This window comes from Pristiophorus japonicus, chromosome 9 (genome assembly GCF_044704955.1).
Source record: "Pristiophorus japonicus isolate sPriJap1 chromosome 9, sPriJap1.hap1, whole genome shotgun sequence".
Classification (NCBI taxonomy): Eukaryota; Metazoa; Chordata; class Chondrichthyes; family Pristiophoridae; genus Pristiophorus; species Pristiophorus japonicus.
Window position 1 is genome coordinate 89,458,934 of NC_091985.1, and position 20,251 is coordinate 89,479,184.

The 20,251-nt window shown below is 45.8% G+C and overlaps 1 protein-coding gene across 2 annotated transcripts in view; it reads right to left on the reverse strand.

The window, feature by feature from the left end:
- The window catches only part of asb3 (ankyrin repeat and SOCS box containing 3), a 104,289-nt gene that overhangs the window by 76,412 nt on the left and 7,626 nt on the right, over window positions 1-20,251 (reverse strand). For both annotated transcript variants that reach the window (XM_070889539.1, XM_070889540.1), the window contains exons 2-4: window positions 18,861-19,065; window positions 10,138-10,296; window positions 4,632-4,744 (exon numbers count right to left, since the gene is read on the reverse strand). In XM_070889539.1, coding sequence (XP_070745640.1) covers window positions 4,632-4,744; window positions 10,138-10,296; window positions 18,861-19,056 — 468 coding nt within the window. In that variant the 5' untranslated portion in view covers window positions 19,057-19,065. The remainder of the gene's footprint in view (window positions 1-4,631; window positions 4,745-10,137; window positions 10,297-18,860; window positions 19,066-20,251) is intronic.

Sequence of the window (20,251 nt, forward strand, 5' to 3'; positions counted from 1 at the left end):
TGACATAGTCATACTCACTGAATCATAGCTTTGCGTCAATGTCCCAAACACCTCCATCATCACTGGGTATGTCCTGTCCCACCGGCAGGACAGACCCACCAGAGATGGTGACACAGTGGTATATAGTCAGGAGGAAGTGGCTCTGGGAATCCTCAACATTGACTCCAGACCCCATGAAGTTTCATGGCTTGAGGTCAAGCATAGGCAAGGAAACCTGCTGCTGATTACCACCTACCGCCCTCCCTCAGCTAATGAATCAGTACTCCTCCATGTTGAACACCACTTGGAAGAAGCACTGAGAGTATAGCAAGGGCACAGAATGTACTCTGGGTGGGTGACTTCAATGTCCATCACCAAGACTGGTTTGGTAGCAGCACTACTGACCGAGCCCTGAAGGACATAGCTGTCAGACTGGGCCTGCAGCAGGTGGAGAGAGAACAACCACGAGGGGAAAAACCTACTTGACCTCGTCCTCACCTGTCGGACATGCCTCTGTTTATGGCAGCATTGGTAGCAGTGACCGCCACAGTCATTGTGGTGACGAGGTCCAGTCTTCACATTGAGGACACCCACCATCGTGTAGTATGACACTACTACCATGCTAAATGGGATAGATTCACAACAGATCTAGCAGTTCAAAACTAGACATCCATGAAGCGCTGTATGCCAGCAGCAGCAGGAGAATTGTATTCCACCACCATCTGTAACCTCATGGCCCGGCATATCCCTCACTAAGATTGCCATCAAGCCAGGGGACCAACACTGGTTCAATAAGGAGTGTAGAGGAGCATACCAGGAGCAGCACCAGGCATACCTAAAAATGAGGTGCCAACCTGGGGAAGCTGCAACACAGGACTACATGCATTCTAAAAACCAGAAGCATCATGCTATAAGTAGGGCTAAGCGATCCCACAATCAATGGATCAGATCAAAGCTCGCAGTTCTGCCACATCCAGTCGTGAATGGTGGTGGGCAATTAAGCAACTAACGGAATGAGAAGGCTCCATGAATATCCCCATCCTCAATATTGGTGGAGCCTAGCACGTGAATGCAAAAGACAAGGCTGACGCGTTTTCTACCACCTTCAGCTGGAAGTGCCATGTGGATGATCCATCTCAGCCTCCTCCTGAGGTCCCCACCATCACAGAAGCCAGGAGTTCCGCAGGGCAGCGTCCTAGGCCCAACCATCTTCAGCTGCTTCATAAATGACCTTCCCTCCATCATAAGGTCAGAAGTGGGGATGTTCGCTGATGGCTGCACAGTTCCATTTGCAACTCCTCAGATAATGTAGCAGATCATGCCCCCATGCAGCAAGACCTGGACAACATTCAGGCTTGGGCTGATAAGTGGCAAATAACATTCACGCCACACAAGTGCCAAGCAATGACCATCTCCAACAAGCGAGAATCTAACCAACACCCCTTGACATTCAATGGCATTACCATATCCCCCACCATCAACATCCTGGGGTCACCATTGACCAGAAACTTAACTGGACCAGCCACATAAACACTGTGGCATCAAGAGCAGGTCAGAGGTTGGGTATTCTGCAGCGAGTGTCTCACTCCAGACTCCCCAAAGCCTTTCCACCATCTACAAGGCAAGTCAGGAGTGTGATGGAATACTCTCCACTTGTCTGGATGTGTACAGCTCCAAAACCACTCAAGAAGTTCGACATCATCCAGGATAAGGCAGCCCGCTTGATTGGCACATCAACCACCACCTTAAACATTCACTTCCTCCACCATCGGCATACCGTGGCTACAGTGTGTACCATCTACAAGATGCACTGCAGCAACTCGCCAAGGCTTCTTCGACAGCTCCTCTCAAACCTGCGACCTCTACCACCTAGAAGGACAAGGGCAGCAGATGCATGGGAACACCGCCACCTCCTAGCTGACCATCCTGACTTGCAGTATACTGCCATTCCTTCATTGTCACTGGGTCAATATCCTGGAACTCCCTCCTAAACAGCACTGTGGGAGTACTTTCACCACTCAGATTGCAGCGATTCAAGATGACAGATTACCACCACCTTCTCAAGGGCAATTAGGGATGGGCAATAAATGCTGGCCTTGCCAGCGATGCTCATCTCTCATGAATTTTTTTTTAAATAAAAGAAAATCGCCTCTAAAACATGTATACCCTTCCTCAGATAAGGAGACCAAGACTGTGCACGGTACTCCAAATGTGATCTCACCAAAGCCGTATACAATTGTAGTAAAACTTCCTTACTCTTGTGCTCCAACCCCCTTGCAATAAAGGCCAACATGCCATTTATCTTCCTAATTGCTGCTGCACCTGTGTGCTAACTTTATGTTTCCTGTATGAGGACACCTAAATCTTTCTGAACGCCATTTAAAAATTCTGTTTATCTATTCTTCCTACCAAAACGAATAACCTCACATTTCCTCACAATATACTCCATCTGCCACCTTATTGCCCACTCACTTAACCTATCTATATCCCTTTGCAGGCTCTTTGTGTCCTCCTCACAGCTTACTTTCCCACCTAGCTTTGTATGATCAGTAAACTTGGGATACACTACACTCAGTCCTTTCATCTAGGTCATTAATATACATTGTAAATAGCTAAGGCCCCAGCACTAATCCTTGCGGCACCCCACTAGTTATAGCCTGCCAACCTGAAACTGACCCGTTTGTCCATACTCTATTTTCTATCCGTTAACCAATTCTCTATCCATGCTAATATATTACCCCAACCCCATGAGCCCTTATCTTGCTTAACAACCTTTTATGTGGCACCTTACCGAATGTCTTTTGGAAATCCAAACACTGGTTCCTCTTTATCTACCCTGCTAGCTACAGCCTCAAAAAATGCTAATAAATTTGTTAAATACAATTTCCATTTCATAAAACCATGTTGACTCTGCCTAATCAGATTATGATTTTCTAAATGCCCCATTAGCACTTCCTTAATAATGGATTCCAATATTTTCCCCGATGACTGATGTCAGGCTAACTGGTCTGTAGTTCCTTTTTTCTCTCTCCCTCCTTTCTTGGATAGCGGGGTTACATCTGCTACCTTCCAATCCACTGGGACCATTCTAGAATCTAGGACATTTTGGAAAATCACAATCAATGCATCCACAATATCTGCAGCTACTTTGTTAGAACCCTAGGATGTAGGCCATCAGGTCCAAGGGATTTGTCGACTTTCAGTCCCATTATTTGCTGAAGTACCTTTTCTCTACTGATATTAATTACTTTAAGTTCCCCACTTTCATTAGCCCCTTGGTTCCCCACTATTTCTGGTATGCTTTTTGTGTCTTCTACTGTGAAGACATACAAAATATCTGTTTATGTCTCTGCCATTTCCTTATTCCCCATTATAATTTCTTCTGTCTCAGCCTTTAAGGGACCAATGCTTACTTTTGCTACTCTCTTCCTTTTTACATACTTGTAGAAGCTCTTACAATCGGTTTTTATATTTCTTGCTAGTTTATTCTCATATTCTATTTTCTCCCTTATCATCAATTATTTGGTCAACCTTTGCTGGTTTCTAAAGCTCTCCTAGTCCTCAGTCTTCGCCAAATGATAAGCCTCTTCTTTTAATTTAATACTATCCTTCACTTCTTTAGTTAGCCACAGATGGATCACTTTTCCCGTGGAGTTTTTATTTCTCAATGGAATGTGTATTAGTTGACAATTTTGGAATATTTCTTTAAATGTTTGCCACGACTTATCTACTTTCATATATTTTAATCACTCTTCCCCAGAGGATCCTGTTCAAAAACATGGTCAATCTACCTTAGCCAACTACCCCCTCAAAACTATGTAATTGGCTTGATTTAAGTTTAAGACTCTAGTTTCAGATTTAAATATTTCACTCTCAAACCCAATGTGAAATTCTATCATATGATGATCACTTTCCCAGAGGATCCTGTTCAAAAACATGGCCAAGTTGAAGGAAAGGCTTACTTTCCAACTGGCCTCCATGTGCCACCCAGGCTACACTTGGATCCTCTGATCTGATCAAGACTATGAGAAAGACGTTACTGCCTGCTTCTTCTGGGCACCCTTCCAAATGCATGTCTAACTGGACTTGAGAGGAAAATGAGGTATGAGGCAATTTAGGCCCTTCCTACCTCGCTACAATGTGATATACACCTGCTGCACCTGCTTCAGGCTCAAGTGCTCTTAGCTGCACACCCTACCGCCCCCCCACCCAATCAGGGGATCTTCAAGAAATTATGTAAAGGGGTAATGACCTTGCAAAACAAGTCTGTACCCATTTTTTTCTTCCTTTGCATCTGGAAACTGTGCTCCGAAGGTGCAGTTAAGAGGAATATCTACCACACAAAATTAACCCCTGACTATATTATATATTAGAATACATGCTTCAGATTTATATATTACAACATTTCTTTGGCACCATCGCTTCAACCAGCAATCTCAACCATGTAGAAGGACAAGGGCAGAAGGTGCACGAGAACACCATCCCCCACAAGTCACACACCGTCCCGACTTGAACATATAATCGCCATTCCTTCATCACATCCCAACCATGAAAAACAAAATTATTACACTTCACTAGCATTCATGATGATGCTAACATTGCTTTAAATCTTTCCTCGTCCTTATGGAGATATATAATGAATGTCACAGTACCTGATAAGCAGCCTGGTGCACAACACTCCATAAACACGCAGAATGGGACCCATTAATTCTTGCTCCATGTCTTAGTAGTGTCCTTACAACAGCAATGAGGCCTTTCTCGGTAGCTTCAAATGTTGAAAGATGAAAACAATCAAGAATGTAGTCATATTAATACATACAAGATAAACAGACGCATTTTAAATACTGATTACATTGTGAAGAATTAACTAGAACCCTTAAATATTATCCAGTGAAGATGTCATTCCTGGTATAAAATTGAGATTTTGTATCCGTAAATTAATCATAACTCTGACAAAAGGTCATCGACCTGAAACGTTAACTTTATTTCTCTCTCCACACATGCTGCTTGATCCGAATATTTCCAGCATTTTCTGTTTTTATTTCATAGCTCATTACGATTCCTTCTGATGTGAGCTGATTCTTACAGCTGCAAATAAATTGTTTAAAGAATTTTAAGTTTTTTCCCCCAGCTATATGCCACTTATAGAGCCCAAGTTTCCACACGATAAAAAACAGGCGCCCCTCCGAGCTGGGCGCCAGTTTTTCGCGCCACAAAGTGCGCCTAAAAAAACCCTCTGTATTCTCCACCTCTCTGCAGGTCCTCTGGCCCTTGGCGCAGCGCAGCAGGAGCTGTAGGGGGCGGAGCTAGGACCCTGCGCCGAAAACAGTGCCGGGAGCTCTGCACATGCGCGCTACAGTGGGCACGCAAGTGCAGTAGCTCCAGGCGCCTGAAACTGTGTGGGAGGGGCACGAAGCACGCAGCCCCTAGCCCTGGCCGAATGGCCTCACTGGGGCTGCGTGAATAAGGCTCCTCCCATGGCCAGCTCCTGCTTCCTGCCAACTCCCGCTCCTGCTTCCCCCCCACCGGACCATACCCAACCCGACCTAGAACTCTGTACTGTTTCTTTTTAAGTTGCCACTTCATGGTGGGAGACACTTCAGTCAAATAGACCTCGTCAAAATGGGGGCTGATGGTTTTAGTAACCTCTACGTCTCCAGCGCGTCCCCACCCTGAGCAGCTGAAGGAACTGCTCCTCAGAGAAGACGAGCTGCCGCTCCTGCTTCCCCCCCCCCCCCTCCGACCGGACCCGACTCGAACCGCCTGTCGCTCCCGCTCCCACCCGACTCGACCCAACTCTACTCTCGCCCCCGGACTGGATCCGACCTGACCTCTCCCCCTCGCTCTCGCTCTCCCTCCCTCCCTCCTTCCCTGACCCGAACCGAACCGAACCGAACCTCTCTCCCCGACCCGACCCAATGCCACCTACCTCTGGTGCTGGGGACGGGCCCTGCCCGAAATCTCGGGCCCGGCCCGTTCAGCCTTCGGTCCCGACGGCAAACCGCTTCCAAAAGGCCTGCCTGAAGAACTTTCACACAGGTAGGAACATGGTTTATTTAATCTTTTCTTTGCTTATAAATGTTTATTCAGGTTGGATTTATTTGTATAATATTTGCATAAGTATAACTAAGGATTTATTGTAGAATTTAATTACTTCCCTTCCCCCTTCCCCCTTCCCCCTTCCCCCTTCCCCCTTCCCCCTTCCCCCTTCCCACCCCCACCCCCCTCCACCCCCTCGTTCCCTACGCCTAATTTGAAACCTGCGCCTGATTTTTTAATGTGTAGAACAGGTTTTTTCAGTTCTACAAAAATCTTCACTTGCTCCATTCCAAGTTAATTTGGAGTACGTTTTCACTGTGGAAACTTTGAAATTAGGCGCCAGTGGCCGGACACGCCCCCTTTTGAAGAAAAAATTCTGTTCCAAAGTAGAACTGTTCTACCTGACTAGAACTGGAGAAAAAAAAATGTGGAGAATTGCGATTTCTAAACTAGTCCGTTCTCCACCAGTTGCTCCTAAAAATCAGGCGCAAATCATGTGGAAACTTGGGCCCATATTATTTAGAATATATCTCAGCGTATTTTGGAGCTGCAACCCAATGTATACAAAACAAAGTGCACTTTCATTGTTAACTGATTGCACTGGCACATCTTATTCATTCCCAGAAACTTATTCCGTGCCGTCCTGGCAGGAGAGAGGTTAAGGAGAGTTACGTGTGAAAATGAGAAGAAGGTGGTGAAATTGATTTTTAAAATATGCTCATCAGTTATCTAATGATTGACTGGTGACTGTGCTCCTGCGGGAGGGAGACACCCCTGTTTTATTACCTTTGCACACACTTGGGATCCATAAGCCTTACTTTTTTTTTTAAAAAAACATTTCCTTTTTGTCTTTTTTTCTCTCTCTTAATCCAATCTTTCTTTCCCTCTCTTTATTTCTCTCTTTCTATATTTGATTTGACATTAAATTCACCCACTAATTTACACTTCCTTTCTCAGTCCTCCTTAAAGGAGATACATAGGGCCCAAGTTTGCCCCCACGCTTAGAATGGCACACCTCTGAGCTGCGCCAACTTTTTAGAACAAAAACCGTGCCTAAAAGTTACCTTGCTATTCTCCCCGCAGCTGGAATGATGAAGGCCCTCGGCGTAGCGCAGCACAAGGGAAGGGGCGGGGGGGCGGAGTAGGGTCCCGGCGCTGAAAACAGTGCCAGGACCTCTGCACATGCGCGCTAGAGTGTGCGCATATGTACAATAGCTCCTCGCCCCCGAATCTGTGCAGGCTGTGTGGGAGGGGCCCAAAGCACACCGTCCCTAACCCTGGCCGAATGGGCCCCCCGCCGTGACCTGCGGGAACAGTGCCTGCCGTGTTCAGCCAGGAGTACTATAAAGAACAAAGTCTGGAATGAGAAAGGGCCATTTGAATCATCAAGCCTGCACCATCCTGAATCCATGCCTTTTTATTGTTTCATGGAACAAGGAAGGAAGTCAGTGACCATTTATTTACACAAAGAGTAATGACGTTGTGGAAGAAGTTGCTCGAGAGAGAGAGAGAGAGAGAGAGAGCGAGTGAGCAAGAGAGTGTAATAATATAAATGAATTTAAGGTAAGTTTCTGGAGAGAAAATGATTGCAGGGTATGGGGTAAAGCTAGGTTTCTAGGGTTGAGATTATTTAAAAAAAGGATGGGCTTGTTCCTAAACGTGTCTGTTCTCCCCCACCCCACGGAGTTGTGTGTTTTGCATTAATTTCTGAAGAAGCAATTACAATGAGCTTTCTCACAGTGGCTCAGCCATTTGGGGGTTTACAGTGAGAAAGCTAAAAATGTATTGTTGTGCAGACAGCTTCAAACAATTTGATAAACTATACAAAAATCATTTGAGGGTGTCAAGATCCTGTGTTACTGGATGTTTTCAAGTACTTTATGCAGCTTTTATCTCCACCTACCTGTTGCATGTAGATTTGTGTTAGTTTACCTAGGATTCTGTAAAAGCAATCAATATGGTAAGGGAGGGGCAGTTCTAAAGCAAGTCTGATTTAGCAATTCATGAAGCAGTAAGCTTGTAATCCAAGACGTACGTTCGGAGGAACTGGCTGAGATAGTCGGTTGTGATTAGGCATGTCAACAGTTAATTAGCAAATATACGACGTCAAAAAATAGTTATGGTGTGGGATAGAAAACATAGAAACATAGAAAATAGGTGCAGGAGCAGGCCATTCAGCCCTTCTAGCCTGCACCGCCATTCAATGAGTTCATGGCTGAACATGAAACTTCAGTACCCCCTTCCTGCTTTCTCGCCATAACCCTTGATCCCCCGAGTAGTAAGGACTTCATCTAACTCCCTTTTGAATATATTTAGTGAATTGGCCTCAACTACTTTCTGTGGTAGAGAATTCCACAGGTTCACCACTCTCTGGGTGAAGAAGTTTCTCCTCATCTCGGTCCTAAATGGCTTACCCCTTATCCTCAGACTGTGACCCCTGGTTCTGGACTTCCCCAACATTGGGAACATTCTTTCTGCATCTAACCTGTCTAAACCCGTCAGAATTTTAAACGTTTCTATGAGGTCCCCTCTCATTCTTCTGAACTCCAGTGAATACAAGCCCAATTGATCCAATCTTTCTTGATAGGTCAGTCCCGCCATCCCGGGAATCAGTCTGGTGAACCTTCGCTGCACTCCCTCAATAGCAAGAATGTCCTTCCTCAAGTTAGGAGACCAAAACTGTACACAATACTCCAGGTGTGGCCTCACCAAGGCCCTGTACAACTGTAGCAACACCTCCCTGCCCCTGTATTCAAATCCCCTCGCTATGAAGGCCAACATGCCATTTGCTTTCTTAACCGCCTGCTGTACCTGCATGCCAACCTTCAATGACTGATGTACCATGACACCCAGGTCTCGTTGCACCTTCCCTTTTCCTAATCTGTCACCATTCAGATAATAGTCTGTCTCTCTGTTTTTACCACCAAAGTGGATAACCTCACATTTATCCACATTATACTTCATCTGCCATGCATTTGCCCACTCACCTAACCTATCCAAGTCACTCTGCAGCCTAATAGCATCCTCCTCGCAGCTCACACTACCACCCAACTTAGTATCATCCGCAAATTTGGAGATACTGCATTTAATCATTTTCAAAACATTATAGTGATTGATTTATTGATCATTTATTATTGATGATGGCTCTTTATTTGTAAAAGTGAAGTAATGCTTGTAAACTTCTCTTCCCCACCCCCATCTCTCGTTCCCTACGCCTAATTTCTAAAGTGTAGGCAACGTTTTTGAGCGTACAAAAATCTACACTTCATTCTAAGTTAGTTTGGAGTAAGTTTTCGCTGTCTAAACTTGCAAAACAGGCGTAAGTGGCTGGACACGCCCCCTTTTGAAAAAAAAATCTGTTCTAAAATGGAACTATTCTAACTCACTGGAACTAGAGCAAACTAAATGCAGAGATTTGCAATTTCTAAGATGCTCCATTCTAAACTAGTTGCTCAAAAAAAATAGGAGCAACTCAGGCCAAAACTTGAGCCCTTAGGGCCAGATTTGCTGTTGTGGGCGAAAACAGTAGTTTTACACCAAAATTACAGTTTTCGCTGCACTACCGTTTTTAGGCATTTACGTCTGCATCGGTAAAGTTGGCGTTGCATGAGGATTAGTGGCGCAAACCACGAGTTTCGGCAACTTTAGTCCGGGACCGGTAGCGCTGCGCGAGGGGCCTTGGGGTGGGGGGGGGGGGGGGGGGGGGGGGGAAGGGGGAAATTGCAAAATACATTCACAAAACTCTTACCTACGAAAATCGCTGAAAAATAATTTATAAAAACTTTAAATTACCTTTTTTGCAGGTCTTCCTACTTTACCGCTGCAGGCAGGGCTGTATTCTGGGTGTGGCGGAGCGTGCCAAAAATACAACGGTAATGCAATCCGTGGCGTTGCTAGTCGTTTCACGTCGGCGCACCTCTCCCTGGCGGTACACGGAAGCGCCGCCGCAAAAAAAGGTGCCCTAAGATCCTGCCAACCGGGTTTTCGCCGCGGGGGGTCAAATCACAGCGAAAACCCAGTCACAAAGTCAGCGAAAATCTAGCCCTAAAAGCGCAAGGGCAAGTCCAACCAACCACGGACGCCATAAATTATGACCCATATGTGTTTTCAGTGCCTTACCTAAAAAAAGTGGCGTTACATTTTCATTAGTGATGGCATTCGGATTTGCCCCAGCCTTCAGCAGAATCTGAACAATTTTTAAATGGCCACATTTGGCAGCAAGATGAAGTGCTGTTTCACCTTCAAATGTTTTCAATTCTATGCATGGAGTCGCTGAAGCTGGAGGAAGAAAAAAAATTATTGTACTTTTCATTCAAATAAAATGCTTACATGACTCACTCTCATACTTCACTTCTCACTGCCTTGCCGCCCTCCTTCAGTTTTTGCTTTTCTTCACTGTTTTGCTTCACACTTATACTCCTCCACTTACAGCTGCCCCTTATTCTCCAAATTCACATCTCAGCAGGCCAGAGGCACTCATGCAGGCGAGTAGTTGCTGCACTGGAGAACAGGCCAAGAAGCACTTGTGTTGGACCAGCGTATGAGTGAACAAGCAGGTAATGAGGCAGGTTGATAAACTCTCAAGCAGGACAGCTTTGCAACCTGACCTAGTCTAAGTCATCCTTCAGTGCTTCAGCAGGGATTCCATCCGCGCCCGTAGCCTTGTTGTTGTTAAGCTGTCTTATGGCTTTTTCTACCTCGTGCAGTGTTGGGGTTTTACTGAGGTGGTGGCGGGTAGCATGCTGCGGGATGGATTCGAGAACACTCGGGTCAAAGGCAGAGTCTCGACTGAGGAGATCTTCGAAGTACTCCTTCTAGCGGACGACGCCTGCGTCTGCGCACAGAGGCTGAACTCCAAGACATAGTCGACATATTTATTGAGCCATACAAAAGCATGGGCCTTACGCTAAACATCCATAAGACAAAAGGTCCTCCACCAACCTGTCCTCTCTGTACAGCACTGTCCCCCAGTCATCAAGATAGACGGCACGGCCCTCGACAATGTGGACCATTTCCCTTACCTCGGGAGCCTCTCATCAACAAGAGCAGACATTGATGAGATTCAACACTGCCTCCAGTGTGCCAGTGCAGCCTTCGGCTGCCTGAGGAAAAGAGTATTTGAAGATCAGGCTCCCAAAACTGCCACCAAGCTCATGGTCTACAGGGCTGTAGTAATACCTGCCCTTCTGTGTGGCTCAGAGACATGGACCATGTACAATAGGCACCTCAAGTTGCTGGAGAAATATCACCAACGATGCCTCTGCAAGATCCTACAAATCCCCTGGGAAGACAGACACACACCAAGATTAGCATCCTCGACCAGGCCAACATCCCCAGCATTGAAGCACTGACCACACTTGATCAGCTCCGCTGGGTAGACCACATCGTTCACATGCTGGCAAATGAGCCAAAGGTGGGCAGAGGAAACGTTACAGGAACACCCTCAAAGCCTCCCTGAAAAAGTGCAACATCTCCACTGATACCTGGAAATCCCTGGCCAAAGACCGTTATAAGTGGAGGAACTGCATCCAGGAGGGCGCTGAGCAGCTAGAGTCTCATCGCCGAGAGCATGCAGAAATGAAGCTCAGGCAGTGAAAAGAGCGTGTGGCAAACCAGTCCCACTCACCATTTCCCTCAATGACCTGTGACAAGGATTGTGGTTCTCGTATTGGACTGTTCAGCCACCTAAGGACTCATTTTAAGAGTGGAAGCAAGTCTTCCTCGATTCCGAGGGACTGCCTATGATGATGATGATGATGATTCCAAGTCACTCTCGGGCTGTCCTGGCCCAGAGTTATTCCCAACCCTCACCAGCCGCCTACCCAGCTTGTCAACTTTTGCTATTTTTGGTTCTTCTACTTCCCAATTGCAATTACTGACAGCAAGTACAGCACAAGAATCAAACTCAACAGCAGACAAGAAAACAGAAAAACTATTTCATTTATATAACACTTCCAATATAAAGAAACATCCCAAGCAGCTTCACAAATAGGCAGGAAAATGGATGCTGAGCCAAGAAGGGAGGGGTGACTGAAAACTTGATAAAGAGGAGGCTTTTAAGGTGCAGAAGGAGAAGAAATTATTTAGGGAGGGTGTTCCAAGATGGCTGTAGGCTCTATCACCAATTGCCGGGGAAGGGGGGAGGTTTAAAAAGAAAGGTGCAATGCAGAGAAGGCTGGAGCCAGAGGAAGAGATATCTGGATGGAGGAAATTTCAGACATAGGGTGGAGCAAGGCCATGAAGGGAATTTTTAAAACAAGGATATAATTTTAAATTTTAATGTGTTGGGGTGCAGCGTGAGTGTAGGTCAGCAGTGACTACAGCAATATACATATCACAAAGTTTCAGTTAAATTATAGTTTATGGAGGGTGGAGGATGAGACACCAGCTAGGATAACCTTAAGCCCAATTGAATCTGAAGATGACAAAGCCACATATAAGGGTTTCAACAGCAGAGAGACATGGACAATATTGCAGAGGTGGAAGGAATGATGATGCCGAGGATGTGGGTTTGAAGCTCAGCTCAGGGCCAAACAGGGTACCCAAAATTACAAAGCATCTTGTTCAGTGTGAGACAGTGTCGAGGGAGAGGAATGTAATCAGTAACAAAGAGCAAAGTTTGTGGCAAGGGGGTTTCAGGAGTAAAGAGCCAACATCACGTTCAAGAACCTTAGAGAGGAAAGGGAAGTTAGAAATGGATCAATAGTTCGAAAGGGTGAATAGGTCGAAGTTGAGGTAATGATTTTCTTTCCTTCAAAAGTGCTCCCATTAGCAATGTCAATTAACAAGGGAGCCAGGAAAGGGAGTTGAGTAGGGAGATCGTTGAGGGGCAAGGAGGTGGGTTCAATGAATGAGATGAACTTGGAAAGAACTGGGAGGAATTAAGCAAGAAACTGAAAAAGATGGGGTCCTGGGCTAAAGTAGGCAGGAGTAAGGGGAGGAAGCAATAGAGGCAGCTGCCCTGATTATTTCAATCTTGATGATGAAAGAAGTCCATAAGCTCCTCACATTTGGTTATTGAGGTGAGCAAAGAAGATTTTGAGAAGATAGTTGGTCATGAAAAAGTGGAACCAGATTCATCTTTATTCTTCAGGTTGATCATGAAGTAGTAGGCGATTTTGGTTGAGGAGAATGATGCACGATAAAGCATGATGTGGTAAGGTAGTTCTAGTGATTAATGACGAAGCCACTTGTGCCGCAGGCACATTTAAGCTTGCATTCCTTTGACTTAACAAGTAAAAGGAGCTGAACCAGGGGAGTGACAATGGTGGGGCACGGTGATTGATTTGCTAGGAACAAGGGTGGTGAAGGCACAGATGAGGGAGCAACTAAATAGACTGACAGCAACAGGGGTGCTGCGATGAGTGGTGGACTAGTCATGGAAGTTGGGAATTTAAGAGTAAATTTTGAAGGAGTTGGGAAAGAGTTTTGTTCCTTGTGCTCAGGTGGTGAGAATAGTGGAAATGGAAGAGTGGGAATGTTAAGGGAAACAAGTGATCACAGATTGCCTAGTCAGTGATCAAGATCTTGGTGCAGAAAGGCACAAGAGGACAAGGTCAAGGGATTGCCCAAGGAAATGGGTAGGAGAATTTATATTAAAAGTGAAATTAAAGAAAATAGGAGGTCGGTGACATCAGAGGAGAGGAGCTTAGGAAAGTGTGGTGTAATCTGACATCACCAAGGATGACGATCATAGAAACTCAGGGAAGAGAGATGGGATGAAGTTGATCTAGGAGCAATGTTCCTTTTTTTCGGGGGGGGGGGGGGAGGGGCGGAAAAGAGAGGGGGCAAGCCCCTTTAAGCCCATTCACAGTTTTGAGCACACGCAAAACTTTACATCGAACAAGTCGGCCCCGGTTTGCACGGAACAAGTAGGGCTGTGCGCCTTATAGGGAATGTTGTGTAGAGGTGTGGTAAGCAACAAGGATGTTAAGAGGTGTGAGGGATGGAATAAAATAAGGATGAAATCCTCAACAGAAGGAAAAGGTGCTGTTGGGTAGAGGTGGGTGTGACAGGGGGGGCGGGAAAGAAGCCACGGTGAACTTGATAAGAACATAAGAAATAGGAGCAGGAGTAGGCCATTTGGCCCCTCGAGCCTGCTCCACCATTCAATAAGATCATGGCTGATCTGATCATGGACTCAGCTCCACTTCCCTGCCCGCTCCCCATAACCCTCAACTCCCCTATCGCTCAAAAATCTGTCTATCTCCGCCTTAAATATATTCAATGACCCAGCCTCCACAGTTCTCTGGGGCAGAGAATTGCATAGATTTACAACCCTCAGAAGAAATTTCTCCACATCTCAGTTTTAAATGAGCGGCCCCTTATTCTAAGACTATGTCCCCTAGTTTAAGTTTCCCCTATGAGTGGAACTATCCTCTCTGCATCCACCTTGTCGAGCTCCCTCATTATCTTATAAGGTTCAAGAAGATCACCTCTCATTCTTCTGAACTCCAATGTGTATAGGCCCAACCTATCTTCATGTCAACCCGCTCATCTCCAGAATCAACCTAGTGAACCTTCTCCGAACAGCCTCCAATGCAAGTATATCCTTCTTTAAAATACAGAGACCAAAACTGTACGCAGTACTCCAGTTATGGCCTCACCAATACCCTGTACAGTTGTTTGCAGAACTTCTCTGCTTTTATATTCCATCCCCCTTGCAATAAAGGTCAACATTCCATTTGCCTTCCTGATTACTTGCTGTACCTGCATACTAACTTATTGTGTTTCATGCACCAAGACCCCCAGGTCTCTCTGTACTGCAGCACTTTGTAATTTTTCTCCATTTAAATTGTAATTTGGTTTTCTATTTTTTCTGCCAAAGTGGATAACCTCACATTTTCCCACATTATACTCCATCTGCCAAATTTTTGCCCACTTACTTAGCCTGTCTATATCCCTTTGCAGATTTTTTGTATCCTCCTCTCAATTTACTTTCCCACCCATCTTTGTATCATCAGCAAATTTGGCTACATAACACTCGGTCCTTTCATCCAAGTCATTAATATAGATTGTAATAGTTGAGGACCCAGCACCGATCCCGGCAGCACCCCACTAGTCACTGTTTGCCAACCGGAAAATGACCCATTTATCCCGACTCTGTTTTCTGTTAGTTAGCCAGCCAATCCTCTATCCATGCTAATATATTACCCCCAACCCATTGGGCTTTTATCTTGTGCAGTAACCTCTTATGTGGCACCTTATCGAATCCCTATTGGAAATCCAAATACACCACATCCACTGGTTCCCCTTTATCCACCCTGCTCAGTAAATCATCAAAGAACTCCAGCAAATTTGTCAAACATGATTTCCCCTTCATAAAACTATGCTGTCTCTGCTTGATTGAATTATGCTTTTCCAAATGTCCCGCTACTGCTTCCTTAATAATGGACTCCAGCATTTTCCCAACGACAGATGTTAGGCTAACTGGCCAAAGTTTCCTGCTTTTTGTCTGCCTCCTTTTTTTTTTTAAATAGGGGCATTATATTTGTGGTTTTCCAATCTGCTGGGACCACCCCAGAATCCAGGGAATTTTGGTAGATTACAACCAAAAATGAAGGCCAAGCTGTCACGACAACAGTTTGGGTGGGGATCCTTCCATGAGGAGACATAGAACTTTCTGATCATGAGCCAAGTTTCCAGAGTGCCAGGATGTCCACAGAATCATCCATAATGAGGACAGGAAACCAAGAACACATGGAGAGAGAGAATGGGAGGGCAAACGAAAAGCAAAAAAAGGAGAGACAGAAACAGAGAAACAACACCACAAAGACAAATAAGGCAGGTAAGAGAGTGCGTGCTCTAATTTATTGTGAACATCACAGGAAATCCACTAAATTATATGCAATTAATTTGCTTCAATTTTACAATTTAATGAAAAGGGTTTACAATACTTTCATTTGGTCAAGGAAAAAAAAAATGTTTTCCTAATTTGATTTCAATGGAAGGCGCCACCCTGCAACATTCCGACTTACAAAAGGCTTTAAGGATTGTAAATACATTACAGCCTAGACACAATTTATATACAAAATGCCTGATCACAGAGCATGGTGTGTACATTGCGGTCAACTTTCACTCGGATGACACAAATTGAATCATCATCATAGGCAGTCCCTCGGCATCAAAGAAGACTTGCTTCCACTCCTGAAGTGAGTTCTTTGGTGGCTGAACAGTCCAATACAAGAGCCACAGACTCTGTCACAGGTGGGACAGATAGTCGTTGAGGGAAGGGGTGGGTGGGACTGGTTTGCCGCATGCTCTTTCCACTGCCTGCGCTTGATTTCTGCATGCTCTCGGCGTTGAGACTCGAGGAGCTCAGCGCCCTCCTGGATTCACTTTCGCCACTTAGGGTGGTCTTTGGCCAGGGACTCCCAGGTGTCAGTGGGGATGTCGCACTATCAGGGAGACTTTCAGGCTGTCCTTGTAACGTTTCCACTGCCCACCTTTGGCTCGTTTGCCGTGAAGTAGCTCCGTATAGAGCACTTGCTTTGAGAGTCTCATGTCTGGCATGCGAACTATGTGCCCTGCCCAGCGGAGCTGATCGAGTGTGGTCAGTGCTTCAATGCTGGGGATGTTAGCATGGACGAGGACGCTGATGTTGGTGCGCTTGTAGGATCGAGGAGACATCGTTGATGATATCTCTCCAGCAACTTGGATTCCCTGAGCCATATAGGAGGGCGGGTATTACTACAGACCTGAAGACCATGAGCTTGGTGGTAGATTTGAGGGCCTGGTCTTCGAACACTCTTTTCCTCAGGCAGCTGAAGGCTGCACTGGCACACTGGAGGCGGTGTTGAATCTCATCAATGTCTGCTTTTGTTGATAAGAGGCTCCCGAGATATGGGAAATGGTCCACGGCAGCGCCATGGATCTTGATGACTGGGGGGGGGAGGGGGGAGGGGGGGGAAGCAGTGCTGTGCAACGAGAACAGGCTGGTAGAGGACCTTTGTCGTACTGATATTTAGCACAAGGCTCATACTTTCGTATGCCTCAGTAAATACGTCGACTATATCCTGGAGCTCAGCCTCAGAATATGCGCAGACACAGCATCGTCCACGTACTGTAGCTCAATGACAGAGGTTGGGACGGTCTTGGACCTGGCCTGGAAGCGGCGTAGGTTAAACAGCTTCCCACTGGTTCTGTAATTTAGTTCCACTCCAGCGGGGAGCTTGTTGACTGAGGTGGAGCATGGCAGCGAGAAAGATTGAGAAGAGGGTTGGAGCGATGACACAGCCCTGTTTGATCCCGGTCAGGATAAGGATTGGGTCCGTAATGGATCCGTTGGCAATACAGCCTGCATGTCGTCGTGGAGCAGGCGAAGGATGTCGACAAACTTTTGGGGGCATCCGAAACAGGAGGACGCTCCATAGACCCTCGCGGTTGACAGTGTCAAAGGCCTTTGTAAGGTCGAAAAAGGCCATGTATAAGGGCTGGCGCTGTTCCCTTCAGCTGTCGCGCTGCAAAGATCATGTCCGTTGTGCCCCGTAGATGAAATCCGCACTGTGACTCCGGGAGGAGCTCCTCGGCCACAGGGAGAAGATGGTTGAGGAAGACTTTTGCGATAGCTTTCTCAGTGGCTGATAACAGGGAGATTCCCCTGTAATTGCCGCAGTCGGACTTGTCACCTTTTTTTAAAAGATGATCACGATCTCTGAGATCTCCCAGCATGCTCTCCTTCCTCCAGATGAGAGAGATGAGATTATGTATCCGTGCCAACAGCACCTTTCCGCCAAACTTTAGCGCCTCAGCAGATATTCCATCCGCTCCCGTAGCCTGGTTGTTCTTGAGCAGTCTTATGGCTTTTTCTACCTCATGCAACGTTGGGGTTTCACGGAGGTGGTGGTGGGTAGCATGCTGTGGGATGCTCCTTCCAGCAGACCCTGACTGCTTCGGTGTCCTCGAGTGTTTCCCCATTCTTGGCCAGCAGTGGGGTGGGGCCTTGGGAGTTTGGACCGTAGGTGGCCTTGACTGCGATGAAGAATCCTCGCACATCATGACTGTCAGCCAGTTGTTGTATCTCCTGTTCTTTCTCCATCCACCACCTGTTCTTTACGTCCCGGGTGTTTTGTTGGTACTCAGCCTTGAGCCGCTTGTAATGTTGCTTTGCTGCTCCAGAGTTGGGTTGTTGCTTGAGGCTCAGAAATGCACTGAGCTTGCGATCGATTAGTTCTTGGGTCTCCTGATCATTCTCATCAAACCAGTCCTGGTGTTTTCTGGTTGAGTGACCAAGTGTCTCTTCGCAGGCACTGGTTATGGAGGCCTGGAGGGCAGACTAAGCGGTGGGCATTTAGCATCTCAGGGTCATCAAGGCACACCAGGTTAGCTTTGAGGCATTGGCTCTCTTAGCTGGGTCTTTAAGTGCCCTGGCACTGACTTTTTTGCGGCACTGCTTCTGCTGCCCCCTCCGCTTTGGAGCAATGTTAATGTTGATGATGGATCAGATTCGGCGGTGGTCCATCCAGCAGTCGTCAGCTCCTGTCATGTCGCGGGTGATGCGCACATCCTTGCAATCCCTGGCTCGGACAATGACATAGTCGAGCAGGTGCCAGTGTTTGGAGCAAGGGTGTTGCCATGACACCTTGTATTTGACCCTCTGGTGGAACAGGGTGTTGGTGATGAGGAGTTCATGTTCTCGACATTTTGTCAGGAGTAGGGTACTGCTGGAGTTGGCTTTCCCTACCCCCTCTCTGCCAATCTCGCCTCCCCTTGACTTGGATGACACAAATTGAACAATGACTACACCTATAATGTTCAAGCAATTAGTAAGATTGGCTGTTTACGTGGCAGGAACAGGTCTTATTTCAACAATAACTGTATAAGTACTTAGTCATTTACAGTACCTGCATGTATTAAAAGCCTCAAGCATCTCAAAGATTTGTGAGTTGCGGCTTCATGGATTGGACACCAACCACGGTTATCTGCAATGTCAAGACTATGACCTGCTTTAATCAAGGTTTTCAAAAGTTCTGCATTCCCTTTCCTTGCAGCAAATCCAGCAGATGAGCAGGTATCAGCGTATGCCTCAGTGAAGTCCATTTTTCAGAGCTGAATTAATAAAGCAAGAAAATTAAATTGAGTTCAGAAAATGTTAGGTATCACATCACTTCTACACAATCCATCTTGAAAGCTCGCGCCCAAATATTCAAAGCTGACTTTATAAACAAAGTTAGGGTCTGAGACATTAAACAAGTTAGGATAAGCCATTTTAATAAAAGTATCTTTGAAAGAGCAAATATTGTACTATTTTTAAGACCAGTAAACTGCTATAAATTTCAGTAAAGCATAATGTGGGTTTTTTTGTATTATGAAAAACATCTAGCATTACAATTACAGATTTTGTCCTTCCAACCTTGGATTCTGTCCGGAAAGAACATCTTGGCCCATACTTTGTGGTAAAAATAACAATGAGACTATCAATGCTCACGTTATTAAAGAGTAAATCGGAGAGCAACTTCTGGTGACGATACATTGCAGTTAAACGTGGAAATCAGCAAGCTGCTGTCCAAGTTGCCCTGCTCCTCCAGAAACAAAAAGCTAGATCAGTATCTCACCAAGGGACTCAGCATTCAAATACACGCAACGGCGTGAAGCTGGGGCACTTACACAATAGATACCCACTATATTCGCTAGAAGTAGTTAGGGCTAGTCCATTCAAGTGTAAGTGAAGTGGTAAGTCTTAATTACTGCCAAACAACCTCTCTGGTACTGAAAATTAATATTTACAGGTGTTGAGTCTCATTCCTTCAGATTTTAATTATTGTTGGAGAGAAGAAAAATTTAAATACAATTTTTTTTTAACTTTTCCTTTCAATCTTTTATCTCTCTCTTTTGATGCCATTTTTATTTCCCTCTCTATTTCGCTTTCTGTACCAATGTTCCCTTTGGAGCTCCTGCGTAGCCAGCTCAGCAGCTTTTAAATGGGGAAAACCACGCATGCGCGGTATTTTGAGTAGGCTGCACAGACCCTTAAAGGGGCCGTGCACCCAAGAAAAAGTAAAGGGAACATTGTTCTTTTATAATTTCGCATTGAATTAACTACTCTAAGTTACACTTCCTGGTTCAGACTCTGCGTGGCTTGTAAGCATTCTTCAATCTGATTGGTTAAGGAGGCACACTGTTGCTTGCCCTGTTCACACAGATCCCAGATTCCCCCATAGAGGGTGCCGCACTGTTTTGGATTTCTAATTACACAACGTCCAGTGCAAAAGCCCATAGAAAGTCTGTGTGCAAG